At 40.3% G+C, this 20909-nt stretch overlaps 1 protein-coding gene across 2 annotated transcripts; it reads left to right on the plus strand.

Moving 5' to 3' along the window:
* The first annotated feature begins 4735 nt into the window (after positions 1-4735).
* On the plus strand, positions 4736-14482 carry LOC145458920 (uncharacterized). Of its 2 annotated transcripts, XM_080337431.1 has the most exons (8): positions 4736-5163; positions 5591-5738; positions 6566-6801; positions 8710-8897; positions 8961-9111; positions 9394-9500; positions 10300-10656; positions 12572-14482. In XM_080337431.1, the coding sequence occupies exons 1-8, from the start codon at positions 5070-5072 to the stop codon at positions 13985-13987; spliced, it is 2697 nt and encodes an 898-aa protein (XP_080193557.1). In that variant the 5' UTR covers positions 4736-5069; the 3' UTR covers positions 13988-14482. The 2 variants fall into 2 exon arrangements, with proteins under 2 accessions (XP_080193557.1, XP_080193558.1); XM_080337432.1 differs by lacking the exon at positions 5591-5738.
* Positions 14483-20909: the final 6427 nt, after the last annotated feature.

Consider the following 20909-nt stretch of genomic DNA (forward strand, 5'->3'; position numbering starts at 1 on the left):
AACGCGGTTCGTCCTTGGTGGGCGCTTATCGTAACTACTACACTATCTCCCCGCTAGGTATTGAGGACTTGTGAGGAGGAATTCCTCTACGGTTATTTTTCTTTACTTATATTTCCCGAAATAGCTCTGATATCACATCACAGCATCATCTTTACGCTTCTCATAGTGCTTGAATTCCAAGGGAGAAGGGGCTTATGGAGAATGTGCGATACGACGTATACATCACTGTTTTTTAACAGGAAAGAGCCTTCGGTCAGTACCTCGAACCTCGAAAGTTTGCTTGAAATTTTGTATAATATATTGATACGGTTGCATTCAGAACAAGAGGTGTTTTAATACACTTTGTTTAACACAGAGTTTTTAACAAATGCAATTTCAAAAAAGGTTTATTTTTGCAAAGGTGCAATAATTATGTGGTAGCCTAATTGTGTGAATACTTTCGGATAATATGTAGCAAGAATAACCTTTGGACGACTTGCACTAGATCTGTGGTTCTCAACCTTTTAGTCTTCGCGGACCACTTTTGGCCGTCAGAGACCCCCGCGGACACCCTTGAGTTTTCGTAAAAATTTAAATCAATCAATTATCGTGCAACTGTGATATCACTTGCGTAAAATTTAACTGTAGGATAGTAATAATAATAAATATCCTACTATGTAAACGCATTTGAATTGTGTGTGCTAACAGTCTACTGAGACAAACATATTGCTCTTTAGAGGCGTTTTGTTGGCGTTCGTGGAAAAATGAAAAGTTGGAGAAGGTCAAAAAAGGTGACTTCGAAATGTTTGTAGTTGAAGTTGTCAGTCTCCGCACATTAGTGAACCGCACTTGTTTGAAATAAAAATTCTTGGAATTTTTTTCGTCATCTGTCCCAGTGCAGGGATTGAAACCTCGACCTGAAATCCATTTTCGTCTGTGATGTACATAACCACTATGCCAGAATACACGATAATTGAGCTAATTTTGGACGAAAACTTGAAGGGTCCGTGACGGCCCAAAAGGACCCCGCGAAGGAAAAAAGGTTGCGAACCACTTCTATAGGCACTTGGTAGGATAGCACTCAGAAATCGCAAGACTAATTATATTCAATCTATAATTAATGCTGATGGGAAGAATATGGTGAAATTATCGATGAAATCGGGGGACTCAAACTCGTACCAAAGGAAATCGACGTTTATCAATACCCTGCGACTCTTGAGTCATGTATCGTATGGTGTCTTCAGTCACCTCACGAGGGGGCCACTTTGCAAATACCTTCGTTGCGCAGGATGACCTATTCATGGATAACAGTGTGCGATATGGTCGAGTGAAACTACTTTTTCAATACCAGAACCACGTTCTAGCATTCGATGAAGTGCACTCACGCCAACCACTGTATTGTAATCCCAGTTGTTCGTCCGTAGTAAATTACGGCTAAACTAAAAAAGACATATTTTATACAAGGTACATGCTTTAAACATGTATGTGCTAATTTTATTTTTGCTTCAAATGTAACCTTAGTGCTGTCCCATGGCTCTGTTGGACAACATTTGTGGGCAAAATGTCAGACTGGGCCGAATATCAAAATCAGCATGCTGAATGCTGATATATTGAGTTCAGATTTGTGGTATAGCGGTATTTCGATCATAACGCATATGTTTACGGAGACGGCAATAAATATGAAATGTTGCGAATGCTAACATTTTCCAAATACCACATGCAAGGGATCAGAATAATATAAATGAGGACCCATCCGATTACTTATCACTAGAATGCAGTCCTCCTATACGAGGCACAGTGGCGAAACCGTGGGTTCGGAGCTGCTCTTAATCTGTTGTGCATTCTAGAACCAATGCTACTAGAATTGTCAGCCATCCAGAAAAATAAGCGGCGATTCTGCATTCTGTATCGAAAAAAACTCACATGAAAAATAAAATCAACGATTATCAAAAATCACTACCTCCATGGAGGTTCGCCTCATAATATCAGATTATAAGAATTATTTGCGCGACTATAACGGTATTATAAATGAAAGCAGTCACGAAACAGCCTTGTTAAAATTCTGACGCCATAGTGCGATATAGGTGCGTGACCCGCGGTAAAGTTGTATAGCACGCCAAAGCTCACGCCTCCTGGAAATTGGCTTGAAATAGGCCGCAACTAGGTCTCGACCGCAGTATGGTCTCGACGGACCATATCTAATAATTAACATTGGTATGCTCGGGATCTTATATCTCTCTAAAAAGTGAAAAGGCTTTTCGCCTATCACAACTTTTTGTAAAATTGCGCTCCAGAGCGCAAGTCGGTCCCAAGAGGTTGTCATTCTGACTACGGTCTATAAGCTACTATAGGACAATATAGCTGGAAGCAGAGTCATATTGTAAGCATAAAATGTTGAGAACATGACTTGCGCCTACCTAAAAACACAGGCCTTCAAGAGAGACTATACCATAAATTGAACGGAAGTTGTATGTATCTTACTCGACAAATAATACTAACAAGATTACGCATATCCGTCATTCAGCGACCGTGAAATCCACATTTGGATTAGGTTTGAAAACTGTAGAGAAAGTTTGACAAATATATTTTTTGCGGTCCGTCGAATGTGAAAAGTGCGTTGACGCGGATCACTATTAGGAATGCTTAAAATAGTTTCTCATTTACCGAGGTCTTGCTGCCGAATCGGTGAATCTAAACGTTATCTGCAATAACTCTCACCAATACCATTATAAGGTCCCCTTGTGCAAAATAAGCCTTTGAATAGCGAAACGCGTGACGAGCATAATAGTCATTGCGACTCTATGGGCCGTCTAAAGAGAATTCAACTATATATTTTGGATACTAATTCCACGTAAAAAGTCGATATTCGACCTTCTCATTACGACGTAGAGCGCCTGGTAACTGAATTTTGATGGTGATTTTATCAACATCTAGAATGAAATGGATGATTGTTTTATACGACCGTGTTTGTAATCACAAGTTCTGCCCAGCGTCACAAATGATCGTTAGGGATTGAGTGTGGGACATATCCGCTTAAGAGAAGGTAAATATAACGTTGTAACACATCATCAAATTTTTATCGTAGTGTGGGAAAGAATGCCATTGGAGTTTTCGGAATATGCTGGATTGCTGGTACATATAGGCCATACCGAGAAAGGTCATCAAGCGTGCGACCTGCGCATGACACGGCTGACACGCCAAATATTTTCGATACGGTCGACATCTAGTTTCCTACAATGAGTTAAAGCTGATCTGTAGATAATAGATTACCGTTTGCAGTGCCAAGAAAATTTTAGAATCAAATAAACTTGAATCAATGTTGCGCACACTAACCCTGACGCGCATATAGATGAACGCGTTTGTAGGCCTGTAGCCTACTTCGTCGGTCGGTCACTGCATCAGGTAAAGTGAAAAAAAGTGGCACACGACGTCTACGCGTGTAATACAGCCTGTATGAGGCATATATTCACGTATACGAAAATGTATTGTATAGTGCTTCGAAAAGGGTTTGGATTAGTGCATTCAGAAGGTTTTGTAGAAATTGAAGGTGTATTCCTGGGTGATGAATGACGCGTTCAACGAGTGCCATAGGACATATGCATTGACTCAGCATTATGCAGATGGATATATAATAATTATATTATATGTGTATGTTGGTCGGGGTTTGAATTACAATTTTTTGATGCATAGGGAAACGCGTGAAAGATATATCGCAATTAGCTTGCATTTGGCGTGGATTTAAATGAGGATGCCAAATGTAAGGCTTATACTCGGCAACAGATGTTCAAATTCAGGTGACTGGTTATATAAGTTTAATCACATCAAAATGTTTAGCAAATATTTCGAATGCCACTGCAAGATGGCTTAGGCATCCGTTAAGATAATTTTTTACACGGATCAATGCAGTACTAAAATATCTACAGCAATAACGGCATATAAATTAACTTATCAACTGGAATTTACCGCCAGATAGCTCAGAGAAATATCATAGTATTTCATATCTTATAATACTGGCGTTAGGAGCGAGTGATATCTAAGAGGGCATGAGTATCACTCACGTCACCCTCGAGTGCTTGAGTTTGTAGAAACTTCGAATAGAATATCATGATTTCCTTGCGAAGCTATTCATATCCGATGTTTGGGCTTAATCCATTCGTGTCGCGACCACGTCACTTCACGTAACGAATTAGCAATTTGTGGAGCTGAAATAGTTCTTTCATCGACCATCGTGACTACAAATAATGACAGATAAGTCGGTCAATTTGATCATAAAAATGATATCCAATCCATCCATCTTCTGGTAAAGTACAACACACGCGCGTCCACGTCGTCCAAATATCATATGATCGACCGAAAAGATCATCGCTCCATCAAATATGCCGGACCTGATGTGTGGAACAGTATCCCGCCGGCCATCCGACAGTCGACGAGCATGTCCACATTCAAGTCGAAATACAAGCAATTACTACTAAATAAATACAGTCCATCCTCAAGATTACCGGACCACGACTGACCTATCGATCTCGCTTCCCATGACATGCCGCCCTATTTCTTGTCGCATTATTTTTCTATACTATCTTCTTTACTTTCATTCAGTGTGCATGCCTCCTCTTTACATCGCCTAGGCCAAGGTGGGTGTCAGATTCCATAGACTACTCCTTGTCGCTTCGACATCTTCCTGTCTTTTCATTGTATCGCATTTTTGTGGTGTATTGAACTGATAAAATTGCTAATAAACCAATGATGATGATGATGAAGTATTATAAAGGCTGAATTACGCTACCCGCGAATGCTGAATTGGTTTGGTATTGTCATCCTCAACCCATAGGCCCATAATGACACACATTGAGATCAGGACATGATGAGGCATTCGAGTGCAAACGTAAGGTCCGGTTAGTTGAACTTCCCCGCTGCGAATTGACAACGTCCTATAGTTGAGAAACGATTGAACGTTCTGAAATGATTCACAACGGAATTTCAAAAATTATTTATATTATATTAGCATGACAATTCCGTTATTATGCCTTACAGATTTTCTTGCATATTGAAGTATAAAATACATTTACTGTATATATACATATCACTTTGAAATGCACTTTATGTGGACCATGATTGATGTTTGCGGGATAGCATTGGCAATCATCTTCTCAGCCGACGCGATCGAGTCTAGAAAACGTACTTCAGGTAAGATTTAGTTATTTGGTTGAAGATTCTGATTGTTCCTGTTCGTTTCACATATTGCCATAAGTATTGAGTAGAAACTGACATGTCTCGCGGGAAATAATCGTTATCCTATTTTATCCTGTATACAAGTTTAACTCCTCCGTTTCATCCCGCACCTACCGCCTACAAGACCTACATACACAATTTGTTCCTGCCGAGGGCTCGCCTTTGTGAGTATCCATTCCTCATTTGTATGCACAGAGAATGAATAAGTCGTAACAGGAAAGTATAGGCAGTGTATACATCTGGACAAAGCTGAAATTCCGCCGACAATCCTGTAATATAATGGCTCCATTTCACAGTCAGGCGATTCTTGAGCTCGGTGGATAACCAGACTGTAATCAAACTTTTAAATAAACAGGAAAACTTCCCACCCGTTTTGATTTAGATAACTCTAGCGCGGAAGAAGCTGATTTTGTATGCGCAGATGGTGAAACCCGAATTTCCAATTATAAATTGTGTAACAATATTGATGACTGCAAGGATTCATTTGCAATTGACGAATGCATCTGCCCGGACGTTAGCGATTCAATAAGGTGATTTGCTCGATAAAAAATAGCATGATATTAATATATTATGACTGTGCGAATTGGATATTAGTCGAGAATTTGCACTTTATAGTGCTTTGGAAGTCCTGTTATTTTTGCTTTGAACAGGGTTATTCACGAACACTGTGATCATCACTCGTCGCTATGGGATCTAGCACAATGATTCGAGTAGCCCCATGGCCATGGTAGCCCATACTAGGATCAGATCGATAGTTAATGATTTGAGTCGAATAGCGAGAGTAAATTTTGTGTCAAACTTTCCATGACTGCCGTATTACTGATTCGTGAGTACTTTATCACATTGCGACAACTTCTTGCTACCACTTAAATATACCGGGTTGTAACTTGTAATGACTCGAGTCTCAATCTTCCGATGACTCAACCTGGGTCACTTTGTGATTAATTCGACTTGCACTCGAATCATTACACATGACTCTACCGAGTCATGGCTTGATTCAAGTCTCGTTGTATCACGACCGATACTTGATAAATAGACTCCGAGACAGTCTTGACTTGTGACTCGGAACCTATAGTGACTTGATTACAACCCCCAAAATACGACCACCCGACGCAATACGACTATAGATGATAAAAGTAAAGTAAAGAAATGTCATATATATGTGGCGAGATAGCGTAGTGGTATAATCCACAGCTGCAACACCAATGGGTTGTGGGTTCGGGTCCGACCGAGGTCGACTCCAAAATTCCTATACCTAGTGTTGGAGGTTTATCTAGGCGCCTTATCCGTATAAGCGGGTGTCCTATAAAATCCAAGAAGTGGGCCGTGTTTATAATATGCATCGGTCCTATTGCAGGACATCGTGCGAAAAGTGGATGATCGTACAATACATATTCCCGGGCGCGACTACCAAATCACTCGCGACAGACGAAAGTCAAATCATTTTACAATGCATCATGGAAGAAAGTCTCGTCAATTGCTCAAGTCATCGAGCGGAAATACAATGCGATACGCCAGGCCTGTGCGTGACTGCGGCATCTTTTTGTGATGGTCAGCAATGCTGTCCCGATGGAGCAGATGAAAGACATGTAGGTATGATATGTTCGAGTGCAAGTGGTCCGAATGGAACTACTGTTTCTAAATATTTTCATATGTTACAGCCAGGGCCGTAACAGCACTTCATCAGCCCCCCCAAAAAACGTTGGTCCTGGGCCCCCCATAGGGTGATAAACCGGACTTTTGGGGGGCTTCGCCCCCCAGACCCCCCTAAGGCTATACGCTGTTTACCGCTACATTTCATTTACATTGGGTGTCCGTTTAGTGAATCAGCTTTTCCGGCCTTAACGCGCGAAGCGCGAGAAAATTCCAATATTCATGACTGAATCGGTCAATATTATCGGGAATTGCATATATATTGCTATCAATTTTTATCCTCTCCCTGCTCACGTAATCAGATTTACCGGTAGAGCTGAGTGAGGTGTGTTTGGAAAGGTAGGACCCCTCGATGATAATTAAACATCTCCGGGTGTATTGTATACCCGTTAGGCAGGAACGAAACATCTACATTATAGATGTACTGTTTAATGAGCCAGCGCTAAGCGCACAAATTTTCGATAATTCATGATAAAATCGAACAATAAGATCGGAAATTGCATGTATATTGCTATCAATTTGTTGTCCTCTCTGCTCACGTAATCAGATTTTGTCTTGGAAAATGTAGAGCCCGTAAATACTAATTAAACATCTTCGGGCGGGCAGACCCGTTGGTATGACTTCGTTACATGATGTTATTTCGTGACCTCCTGTCTGCTATGTCAAAAATAAAGAATCGCCCAAACGTACTAAACTAAAAGATCACACGATTTCAAATTGGTATTTCTTCACTGGCATATAATTTTTCCCTGCGGGGTGGTATTTGTCTTGTGAGGTTCAGATTGCCAAGACAGGAACATTTAGGCGCCTATTGACAATTAAACCTACATGTATTTTGTATATAAAACGAAGTTTTCGGTCAGCAGAAGGGCGGTCCTTTTCGGCCCAGGTTTTCTCGCTGCCTATCGTTCTGGCACACTTCTTGCAGTCGCATGTTACATATGGCCTAAGACTTTATATGTCTTGGTGCGTCGTGGCGAGGTAATGGCCAACGCCGATATGCCCATTTCTATAAATCATGCGTATTTTTTCTTGTGGAAAGAGTACCCAATATTCAAGATACTTGGCAACTTGAAATCGCGCGAAGCGCGGAAAATTTTTGAAAAAGTTGCATAAATTTTCAAAAAATACTCTATAATTTATGCTAATTCACGAATTAATTTTGGGCCCCCTTCGAGCTCGGGCCCCCCCCCCAATTGGGGGGTTTGGGGTGCGGCAGTTACGGCCCTGGTTACAGCACAAGTAGTCGAGATTTTCCGCGTATATAGAAGATATCGATAGAAGTTTTGATATGTATATAGGCTTGGAATTAAAAGCGAATAGGATCGAATCGAAGGTGGAAATCTCGTTTATGTCCGCCACCATGATTTCCGGTGCCGTTTCCAACAAAATTTTCATCCCAAGCTCAACATTTGGCTACGTTTCATTTCTGCTACATATAACACTATTGATAGACCGCTCATATGGACTAAAAACGGCATGACCGCAAAAAACTTGGGCTTCTTTTTCAAACCTGCATAACTAATATGTTAGGAAATTGGTCAGATCAAAACCCGCATTGCCACCCCCCCCCCGAGATGCAAGAGTGCATATTATAGCAATAGAGAAAGGTTATTAACCAGAGAAATTACTAAATTTCTAATGTGCCGTTTTCATTATTGTAACTTGAGGATACTTCGTCTTCACAACCAAAATTGTATTCTCTGCTATAATACTACATGGTTAATCAATTCATTTCTCCACGAGACACATTGCTGAGATCTGAAAATTCGAAACAACATACAAGATACAAGATTGTCGGGTCTATGAGATAATAGGCCTACTCATCGGAAGTCGTTGCTATCAAAGGATTCGGACTGAAATGTCGCATCAAAGGAGGGAAGAGCTTCGATAAGTGTTTGTTGCCACAAAGTCACGAACACGACACTGAGGATCAGTGCGAAGATGGAGCAGAGAATTGTAGAGTTTTGGACTCGACCGGAGAATGGACTGGACGAATAAAACCACATTGTTTTCAGTGTATGAATAAAGAGCACGTAGGTCCCAAAACATTAATATTGCAGAAAGAAGATTGTTATCAAATCATCCTTGTGGTGCAGGTGATATTATCGGATCAAGTCTGTGATGGTGTCTTGGATTGTTCGGATTTCTCGGATGAGTGCCTTTGCAGCTCGGTGAAAACACCAGAAGTATGTCGGCTTATGTACGAGAAGGATTTCCTGGCGGAGGAGGAATGCACCAACGGCACTGGTATATGTCTATAATGTGACACCTTCGCTAAATTTATCGTTTTTGAATTTATTTACTGTAGGCATTTTGTCACACTTCATAAATTATTGATCGACAAGTCTCGACCATGCAAAAATTCGACACCATTCTGGTTTTAGGATGCCGACCGAAAATTATAGAGGCTGTAGACCAGATATTTTCGCAGTACACTAGAGATAATGTTAGGTTATGTTCGCATACCCACCCCAGGTATCCGCGAGGCAATGCGTGATATTTTATATTTATAATAAGATCGATTTGCAGGTGATATCAGCTGCGGTAACGGGAACTGTATATCGAGGTCTCTCGTATGCGACACGTCATTAGATTGTTCCAGTGGAATCGATGAGCTACACTGCTATTCCAAGAAGGTTTGTGTATTGCTTATACGAATTAAAGTCGTTATAAATGTACATCAACTCTAATAAAATAGAAACTAACTATACCTGATCCGAGTACGTACCATAAAACCAGTCTTGCAATGTATACTTGCATTTTTAATTCACCACAGCATCCGAGATGAGCATGGATTCGGACTTGAAAAACAGGACTTGAGCCGGATGCGGATACCAGTTGGATTTACGTTGTTTGCTGCTGGATTTGGAATAAAGATCGTTAACTATACTATTCGTTCATGCGAATTTTTGAAGAAATATAAATTATATACCGGATCTATACCTGGATTTGGGCATGGTTCGAAAAAATCGATATAGATTTCAATCTAAAATCCGGAACAGGATTTGGATTTGAATACATTATATTCGATCGTCTCTGCAAAGCATACATCAATAACTGGAGGTTTCATTCTATGAATACCCTGATTTCTTAATTGCATTTGATGAATTTATTCTGGTTTTACACAGCTTGGTGTCGCGGAAATAGTATTTCATAACGGAGGATAATATTCACATAAGAGGTATCCCGAACTTCAGACTGAATCATTATCAAATAATGAATTGACTCTTGGTTCACGTGAGAAAATAGGCACTGCAGTCTACAGCTACGCCATTCAGTGTTTCTTAACCTTCACGATCGTACCCCTTGAGCTTTCATGAAATGTGCTCGTATAAATTGTTTGTAGTTATAGGAACATGCGTACATAAGCTACATGCATGCATTGCGATATGCTAATCTAGTCTTTAATCGAGATTCCGCAACTCTGTTTTGCAGTATCGCGACTACTTCGGCCTATTCAACCAGTTGAACACCACGATTTGCATCAAAGGAATTTACCCAAACAAAACCCTCATGTCACGGGCTGTGATGTGTGATGGCATACCCGAATGTCAATTCTACGAAGACGAATGCGTAGCGGAATGTTCGGAGTTTGTCAATTCTACTCTAGCCGAGTATTGTGGAGAAACTAGCAAATGCGTTCCCGGATATCTTGTCTGCAATGGCGTGAGAGACAGTCAGAAGCTGCCTCAATGCAACTACACGTATGTTCCTTATGAAGAGGAAGATTGTGAGCGTCGGTTTTATTGCGATGCTAGAAGCGCCACGATGATCAGCATCGACCGTCGTTTGGTAAGTATAGGGCTAAAATCCAGTTATAATCAGCTTCTGAGAGTTTTGAGTCAGCAATGTTCTGTTTTTACATAACCTAACTCGCCTCCCAAATTCGCATTCTTGAACTTGGGCTGAGAACCACGCGTTCTGGAAATTGGTGTGCTGAGGCCGGAGGTATATACTTTCCGGAGTATACTCGAGCAGGTTTTGTCGACTTACGCTACTTACTCCAGTGGTTAAGTAGGCTATTTAGACTAATTCCACTTCTACTTAACAGTTTCAGCTTCTATGTTTCAGAATACTTATTTATTCACTTACTTGGTAATGACTATTTCTACCTGTACTTGAATAGTAATTCATCTACTTCTACTTTGAGTACCAACAAATAACGACGACTACTTTGATTACCTCTGGTTTATGCTGTGAATGAAGGACACTTACACCTCTTTCCCAAATTACCGTATTGGGCATTGTGATGCCATAGGTTTCGGCTGCGTCATAATGGATGCGCTGCAGCAGTAAATAGGCTCTGTGAAGCGATATGTTGCGGTCTCTGGGTTGATCTGTATCAGAATTCAGAATTGTAGCTTAACCTTCTATCGTAGGTTAGAGCTGTATGAATACTTAACTTCTAGAATTCCTGTTGGCTGTCTTCGAGTCAGATATTCTCAATGCAATACAAGTTATTCAACGTTATGCAAGTAGTTTGAGCGTATGATTCTCTTAATATTGCACGCGTGGTGTAAGACTTTATATTAGGCTTACCATATTTTGGAAATCAAAAAAGAGGACACTTTTTCTGAAATTTGCAACTTGCAAAACCGGAGTGAAATTCTCAAAAACCGGTTAATTTTGCCCACTTTGTGATCGGTTGACTAAAAAAAAAGGTCATCTTTTCGCTCAGAGCTAAAATCACCGTTTTTCACTCCGAAATACCCCCCGGAGCTTCACTTCTGTGCTAATATGCGGCATATCACTCGCAATTTACTCTAAATCTGCCTAAATTTTCAAAAAAGACGACAAAATCTCAAAAAAGAGGACAAAAGGCCGTCCTCCGAGGACACTTTCAAAAAAGTCAAAAAAGAGGACAAATCCTCTTAAAAGAGGACGTATGGTAAGCCTACCTTATATACGCCAAGTAATTTACGACAGGAAGTAATACATTTATGATTGCACGATCATGATCACGATATAACTGCAGCGCGCAACGTTATGTCAGTTTTGATGATATTTGGCCCTCCTTCATTAATTTCATATTGGCCATGCTTTTGTGTGCATGGACTTATTTGATTAACGAATTGATCTATATGCGATCGTACGTCTTCCGAGTCGCAGGAATCATTCGGGGGCGCTGCGCTCTATATATGATGAGGTCTCAAATTTGATTTGGAACATTTTGGAAGCAGACATTATTCTCGGAATACCACCGTATTCGAATTGCACAGCTAAAAGGTTTTCACGAAATGTACCACTACGTTCTACCTATATCTGTGATATCAACTATCGAGGTCACTCGTCATCAAGGAGGAGCCTACAGTATAGATCAGTGGTTCCCAACGTGGGCGATTTTGAAAAACAAGGGACCGAAAATACCAATGGGGGGACTGGGGGGGGGGGGGGGCAATAGGGAGGGAAAATGTTAGAACGTCCAGTGAGATATATTTAATTAATACGGCCAAAAATGCACGTGAAGACGGCTTATTCTGCATATGACACGAAAAAAGGTTAACTCAACGAATAGAAAAAATTACGTTTTTCAGTCAATTCACTAGCGATCAGAGTTAGGTAAATAAATTTTCCCGGTTATATGTCCACTTTTTCGGATCCGTAAATGTGTGGGGGGGAGGAGAAAATTGGTATCGAGCTAGATAAGGGGGTGATGAGTCGAAAAAGGTTGGGGACAACTGGTATAGATAAACCTCCAACCCTTCAGGTGTGTGACGGCGTAGTTGACTGCGATGACGGATCTGATGAGTCCAAAGACAAGTGCGGTGGCGACAACCGATTCTACTGCGCGACTAATCGTACAGCTGCCGCGATGCAGAGTGGTCGCACTACGTTCGTGTCTCGTAACAAAGTTTTTGACGGTGCATTCGACTGTGACGATGGCTCAGATGAGTGTTCCTTCACTGCTCTCAGTTCGGAATCCGAAATGATTCGTTCGGTATGGCTTCGAACTGTTCTGTGGATCAGCGCTGTTGTTGCTGTGTTGGGGAATCTTTCTGTCGTCGTTTTTTCGTTTGCTAAAATGCGACACCGGAAAGAGGCTTGTCGCAATAAGTCTGCCGCATTTATTTGTCATCACATTTTTGTGTTTAGCCTGTCGCTAGCAGATTTGCTAATGGGAGTCTATCTTGCAAGCTTATCCATCCAATCCAGCGTATTTTCGGGATCGTACTGCCTTGAAGACAAAAAATGGAGATTGGGAAACACATGTGTGGCGTTGGGGGTAATAGCCCTTATATCGAGCGAAGTTTCGGTGTACAATATTGTGCTTATGGCGATATTAAGATACATTACCATTAAAGATCCCTTTTTCTCAAGGTTTTCAGAATCACTTGTTATGAAAACTCGGATTTGTGTTGTAATTGGGTGGTTAGTATCAATCATTATTTCCGTAGCGCCAATATATCCATTCGCTAGCTATTTCCAGTCGCAAGCCTTCGTACGGAGTCCGCTCTTCTCGGAGTATGAAGTAAAGCCTAATGAATTAACTCAGTTAAAACAAAGAATCGACACTGCTCACCATAGAGGTTACACATCAAATGTATCATATCTGAATATCTTGTCACATGTAATTTCAACTGATGAAGATATTCAATGGGTGCATGTGTATGGAACAGTGAGTGTGTGTCTCCCGGGATTGTTCAGGACTAGAAACGAACAAGGATGGGAATATTCTCTTGTACTTATCCTCTTAAATTCCATGTCTTTTATCATCATGTCGACGTTTTATGTGTTTTTGGTAAGAGCCACTAGACAATCTCGTCAGTCGATCAACAGCGACACGCCCACGCCCAATGATATCGAATACAAATTGATGAGACGTGTTACCTTCATACTTATTACGGACTTTCTATGTTGGATTCCGATTTGCATTTTGTTTTTCTTGTGTCTTTTCGGATCCATTGTTGACTCTGCTACATTAGTCACATGTGGCGTAGTGTTGTTGCCGATAAACAGTGCACTGAACCCAATCATATACTCTGGACTACCTGACATGCTTTCCGATTTGTTCAGGTCGCTCTTTCGGTCTGGCAAATCTACTCAGCCAGCATCTGTCTCGTCAATACCATTGACTACCCCAGCGAAAATTAGCCCTCCAGGTACAGAATCCCCCGACTCATAGCGATACCTGTCGAATTGATGCAGTCGATACAATGTAGGTCAGACATCGTAAGTCTAATATGCCAAATTATTGCATGGGATATTGCGGCATAGCATACTGATGTCCTCCAAGTTCCGATTACAACATTGAGGATAGCTTACCCGTGTCGCCTTCTATCCGAAAGCATTACTTAATAACAGGAAATACAATTTCTAGCGTTGCCAATCTCACCACCCTCTCAATTTCGAAGCGAAACATTATTTTCATTGCAGTTTCAAATTTTCATTGAGTTGTCACTGTACTGATAACTCATACGATTTAAAACTAGAGATTCACAGGGAGGAGGAGTCAACTATGGTATTCTAATGCATTTGACTTGGACTATATTGTGTAACAATAGTAATACTGTGAATTCGCCTGATAAAAAAGACATTTGTGAATCGTTTCGATTTCGAGTACAAATATACCCGCATCCCATGAGATTAGTTTCGTGCAAATATATTGATATTCATTAAATGAAGGTGGTGATATTGTTTGGCAATTTAGTTCAGAGTTGAGGAATGAAAGGAACCCCGACTGCATCATGAACAAATTGATTCGCGCCAGTCGTATCTATATCAAGGTAAATAGATGAGCCCGAGCTATCGGCGTGCCGTAACAAGAGTAGGCGAGGTCAAGGTAATCGCTATAGTATTCTCCATACATAGGGTTGCATTTAAATCAAAAATCAATTTAAAACAAATGTGCTTGAAACAAGGCCCCGTTGTTTAAAACATGTTTTCATTTATTTTCATTTTGAGCCATGACGTCACGAATATTCAATTGACATTGACAATTGAAAATATAGGGTAAATGTAGCTCCTTTGACGAATTAGACTTTCAACCCCTGTTATATACGGACCAAAAATATTGTTAGCCAGGACTACATCGTCATGCAGCATGTTTTGCGGTCGGCGGTCATCATCATCAGAACATTGATTTCGTACCAATTATCTATATCTACGTACTATAGCTATTCAACCGACTATTTCGAGGATTCTAATAACCATCCTATATCGTGTATACGTCGGCTATATTGGGTGGTGATCGTCAGTATAAGCTCATACAACGTGTTTTTTGGAAAGCATTTACACAGTTATGCCATAATCACACAACTGAAAAAAGGCCATTGTTTAAAACAATGTTTACAATTTATAACATATGCTTTAAACACATAAGTGTTTTAAACAATCATTTGTTTTGAATGCAACTCTACTTCTCCATGTATGATTTTAGAAGTAGCATTGTCAAATTCATCATTCATACGAAGCAGCCGCTATAAAGAATACTTGAGGTATATGTGAAAAATAAAAAGAATGAGAACTAGCCGTCAACCAATGGAACCGACATAAAACGGTTACTGTGGCTACAAATAGAGACCGTAGTAGAAGTAGAAGAAACGAAAATCTTCTAAAACAACTCACAGTTGAATAATTTTGTTACTGAAAAAATATATACTGGTTAGTGCGGAGCGGAACGACAAATTCTCTGGTCCGACGCCGAACCTGCTTCTTGAATTCTCTGGTCCGACTCCTAGACCGGATTCTTGAAATGGCCGTGATCAGGTATATTGAATATTGTAATAAAAACCATTGCAACAGTTCAACGGTTCCTTATTGAACACAGGTTTGTTTTGGCGGCTATTATAGCGCGTAATTGGTGGTTACAACAGAATGCTCATCAATATCCTTAATGGCTATTCTGACCAAATCAACAAAAAGTACGATCCGGCTCCGATCGCACCAGAAAATATGTAAATCCGGCTCCGGCCAACAATGAAAAAACTCGACCGGATATCCAGTCCGGCTTCGGTCCGTGCCCCGCTATAATACCGATATGCGTAGCTCGCACATTTTGGGGAAAGTCAACTCACAAATCCATTAAAACGTCGCGAACGCCCAAGTCGAAAATTTTGAGGCGGCATTTCCAGTTTTCGACCCTTCTGACCGCGCCACCAGCACAAAGTGTCAAAATTAAGTCGGTTGTGGATGACCTCCGAGACAGAAACACCGTAAATAACAAATTAAGACTTTTATACAGATGAAAACGAGAAAATATCAACGATTATTTCACGCGCATATGCAAATTTATCATTAAGCACAAACCGAAAATCGTTACTCATGAATATGGCATGTCGCTCAGTCGCTCTAGGTTCTGTCTGTCATGTTGCTGCCGGGTCTCAAATAGACCTTGTTCGTTCGTAGGGTCATCGCCGTTAGATGTCACAAAAGAGAATATTGTGAAAATTTCAATGCTGCTGAAGTGCTAATAGTCATTTCGGCATGTAGCGTAAAAAGCAGGCAGTATTATAATACCATTTTCGAAAGGATGCGACTATATCTGAATCGTTCATTTAAAATGAGTCACACTGGACTGATGATAAAAAGTATTCATCGAACCAAAGACTTACAAGCGAATTCACAATGCAAAGGACAGTAGACCAATATAAAAACACATGCAATTGCGATGACTCGTAAAAGTTGGTCGACGCGTTTACGAGAAATCAAATCGGAACCTCGAGGCGTGGGATTTAGCTTCTATTAACCTACGCATTGAGTATATTGAGAAAACTATTTCGCGTTACTTCGGAGCGACAGCTAAAATTGGGTATGTGTAGTGCATTGATCGGTTTTTCACGCAACAGATTACTAAACGGGTCAATATCCAGTGGTTTCGAATCGCAAGTCTCCGAAATATTTTCAAAATATGAACGGATTATGCATTATGCGACATGCACTGTCCGAGAATGACACCTGGGAAATTCGCTATAGGACCATCACATTTGGCGATGGCCTAAACTAGTTGTGTCATAGTCGATAGAAACTGAATGATACTGTAATATATCCAATATCCATGCCAATAGGGCCATTGATCTGAATAATCGCAATAAGTGGAGAGGTAGTGTTCTGGTAAGAATCATATTGCCCCCGATTAAAAGCGAAATTAATCGAAGCAATAATTCAAATCACGATTTTTTATATTTATGGTTTTTACTCATAATAAAAACAATAAAAGAACATGGGATGAATGACGACCATGTCAGTCAGAATGCACCATATCGCATCAACTCAATAGTGCGCGACTCGGAATCACCATCCCAATCAGGAGTGTACAGAGTCTACAGACCTGCTTTATACGCGAGCGGCATATCAAAAATCTTATCTTTCAAAGAGCCACAACACAAACCTTTAATATAATTTATGACGTTACAGTGAAATGTAGGCTATCAAATGAAGTTTATAATTGTGTGGTGATACGGTGCGTCTCCACCAGGGCTTTACATGTGTTTGAAATCGGTCTGATATGACGTCTAAGCAGTGCGGAGCAGTTTCTTCAAGTAGGCCTACTGATGCGAATTTAAGGAAGATTTCAACTCGGTAATCTCAAAGACATTTTCTTGGCCAAACATTGCAGTTACCGACAAGATAGCGTAATGGTGAAGTGTTCGGCTTCTTGATCGGTAGGTTCGATCCCCGGCCGGGTCAGACCAAAGACCTGATTAGTAACACTGGTATCCATGACTTCCCTGCTTGGCGTTCATGCATTACTGGGATAGCATGGAGGGGTGACGCAAGACTCAGAATAGCCGTAGCAGGCTATATCAGCACCTTCCTTGTCCAGCGGCATATGCACATCATTCAGTCATGCATATGCACAGAACGTGTGTGTCCAGGAGTCGGTGTATATGCCGCAAAAACATCAAGGACAAAAAATAAACTTCGTCCTTTCCTTCATTATTGTTAGCCTTTACAATAAAAATGTAAGAGCCGTATTCACCATTACTATCCCGGAAATGACTGTGACCTGCGCTTACGTAATAAATAATCAAGTTCATTGTTGAATACAATGATTTATCATCGAGTGATGACCAGACATCCATTGTTGCGGTTGAAACGTCCATGTGAACTCGATTCGAGAGTTCAATTGCAAATTTTTAACCCTGTAGTGCCACCACTCCCTGGCAGAGATGAGCATTGGATTGGACTTGGATTGGACAGGATCAGGATTATGGGTTATTTTCGTTTGGTCCGGATCGGACCGGATCGTGATTTTGAAAAAAATGTTTGGACCTGGATCGGACCGGATTGTGATTTTGAAAAATAAGGTTGGACTTGGACTTTGAGCATGCCAAAATCCGGACTCGGGCACGCTGATTTCGCAACCAGAAGTGCGACCTCGGTTATTTTTATATAGATCAGTGTTTATATAGCTCAGTGCGGGCGGATGGAGAGAAGAATTGTTCCCAGTGTTGCCAATTGACGTTGATTCAAGTTGATCGTTAATGTCTGGCGCAGTTGCGCACCTATATATTGTGATTTGGCTGGTTCTTTCGTCTAAAATATTTTATGTGCTCATGGAACAAACTACTATGGCAAGTTTGTTGTGTATTGACCCCGGGATATAGTTGTTTGTCTGGTATGGGTAGTGGGTACATTAGGGTTGGATAGATATAACTTATTTTTTTTATTTACTGGCTAAAGATGCTACTGGTTGAATTCCAACCGGTGTAGGTGAATTCATTGAAGTGGAAAATTTTGGGTTAGAAAAATAGTGTTGATAGTATGTTTATATTGGAATGAACTCGGATTTTTTCGGCTGACATATTTTCGGCTGTCATATTTTGCGATACGATTGTTGATATACAATGTTCTTTTCAATTCTCTACTAATTGCTGATGAGTTTCTGCCGAAAATATTCGGGTTCATTTCAATATGAATATACTATTTAATTGTATGTTCAAGTTCTGTACCTCCAAGAAGCTCTTCAAAGTATAGTGTTGCAGCTCTATAATTATTGATGAAAGAATATCCCACAGTAAATACCATGTTTGTTGGAATTGAGTCAAATTTGTAATGCACCATTTTCTTACAAAACTTCATAGGGACGAACGGCCAGTATAATTCGAAAAAGTGTGTATACTTTTTAGTATATTGAAAATTCTCCAGTTGTAATAACTTCGCTTCTACAGGCTGGAATTGAATCGAATTTGATGTGCAGTGTTTGTTCAAACCGACCTAACAATTTTATCAACTAGCCAGTCAAATTTATAAAAAACTTAGTATGATCAACCCTGATGTCATTGTACATGCGCATTGCTCATGATGTGATAGTTAAGGTATTGATAGCCATCCTGCTAGTCTAGTTATTTACATTCGTGTTGCTGAAATGTAAAATGAAAGTTTCTGTGTAATGTAGGCCCACTGCAGTTTCGAGCGAAGGCAAACATTGGAAAAATAGATCTTGTCACAGACCGGAGTTATATTTCAGCGAGCCTAATTATTCTCTGTAACATGTTGTTCTGATTTTTCAGATATAGATTGGGACTTAAGATTTTGAAAATATTTTTGGATCAGGATGGAGTTGGACTGTAAATTTTGAAAATATTTTTGGATCAGGATGGAGTAGGACTAAGTTGAAAATTTTCAGGACCGGACTTGGACTTCGAATTTTGAAAATATTTTTGGATCAGGATGGAGTAGGACTGAGTTGTAAATTTTCAGGATAGGACTTGGACCGAAAAATATCACAGTCCGCTCATCACTGCTCCCTGGCCTAAATTTTACAATTCTTGCGTAAATCGTAACGAAAGAAACAACACGGAAACAATACGCATATTGTTCATGCGCGATAAAATGCGTCAATTTATAATCAGGTTAAACCTCTCTAGCAAAATGGCGAAACGCTTGTGCAATGTGCATTGTGCAATCATTAAAGGCGCACTTAAAAGGCTGAAAGAGCCGCAGTTTGCACGCCCCTGGATAGTTGAACAAGTTCAACCTCACTGGCAATAATGGGTCGCTAGAATCGCCAATAACCAGTTCCGAGACACGATGAATAGGGTTGGGGCAGGGTTGTTAACCAGGTCACAAGGCAATCCCACTTTCATAGTTTTGACTCGAGTTATTTTCTAGTCACCACAGAGTCAAGCCCTAATCGATGTCGATCAGCCCTAATGTAGAGTCAATTCGGAATCACTCTCAACACTAGCATATGTATCCTCGTCATGAGTACAATTGATGGTATCTGGAGTGGTCTCAGGTTGCGAAAAACTATGTCCGGTTAATGTACAATGCACATGGTTTTTCAATAACCACATTCACGCGTCTCTCCAGAAAAAAAAACAGCCGCCAAAAATCATTAAAATCAGCGCGGTGGAAATAAAATAAAAAACATGAAATAAGTCGCACTAATTTCAATCAGTATGATTTAAACCAGAACCCCAAATAGTAACATGCGCTATATGGGTAGGGTATACAAGAATGGACATTGGACGGACACTCGTGTAATCCGAAAGTGAGATCATACCCGGCTGACACTTTCTAAAGTTCCTTGTCACATATATATTCACATTCCACATCTAACATTATGCCCATCCAACAAATTTCATTACATGGTACCAGTTGTGCTGTATCAAGGAACTGAATTTGACTTTTTAAAAACAAGAGCACATCTCGTTACCAACACGATACGATTCCATCGCATCAGGATCAAGGACGATAATATCTCGCGACTTCAAAGTACGACAAGCAGCCTTTCGATCCACTGGGGTCACCAAGTTTCGTGCAAGTGTCTTTGAAAAAACTATAACACTGGTCAACACTTATTTCTAGGCAGACAACCGAAGAGTGGTTTCGGGGGTTCTGAAGGGCACTGATTCCGAATATGACCTAAGTTTTTTCAAATTGGCTCTATTTTTGGAGATAATCCATGGGGCAATTTTGACTGTAATCTCATATTTTCGTTGTATGGGCGAGATAAAAAATCGTCTCAGTCGTACTATAAAGTTCAGAAATTCAATATACTTATTATTTTGACACACTGAAGACTGTTTTATATCAAAATACATCAACAGAATTATATTTCGGGGTATTAGATTCATCATAATTGGAGACTTTCACGGATA

The sequence above is a fragment of the Botryllus schlosseri genome, chromosome 16 (assembly GCF_051294905.1).
Source record: "Botryllus schlosseri isolate E-star chromosome 16, Bs_hap1, whole genome shotgun sequence".
NCBI lineage: Eukaryota > Metazoa > Chordata > Ascidiacea > Stolidobranchia > Styelidae > Botryllus > Botryllus schlosseri.

Excerpts from the sequence above, each read along its gene's own strand:
- LOC145458920 (XM_080337431.1), top strand. The coding sequence starts at position 5,070 with ATGCACTTTATGTGGACCATGATTGATGTTTGCGGGATAGCATTGGCA. Across the intron at positions 5,739-6,565 it reads GACGTTAGCGATTCAATAAG|GACATCGTGCGAAAAGTGGA; the intron begins GTGATTTGCTCG and ends GTCCTATTGCAG. Across the intron at positions 10,657-12,571 it reads TCAGCATCGACCGTCGTTTG|GTGTGTGACGGCGTAGTTGA; the intron begins GTAAGTATAGGG and ends CCAACCCTTCAG.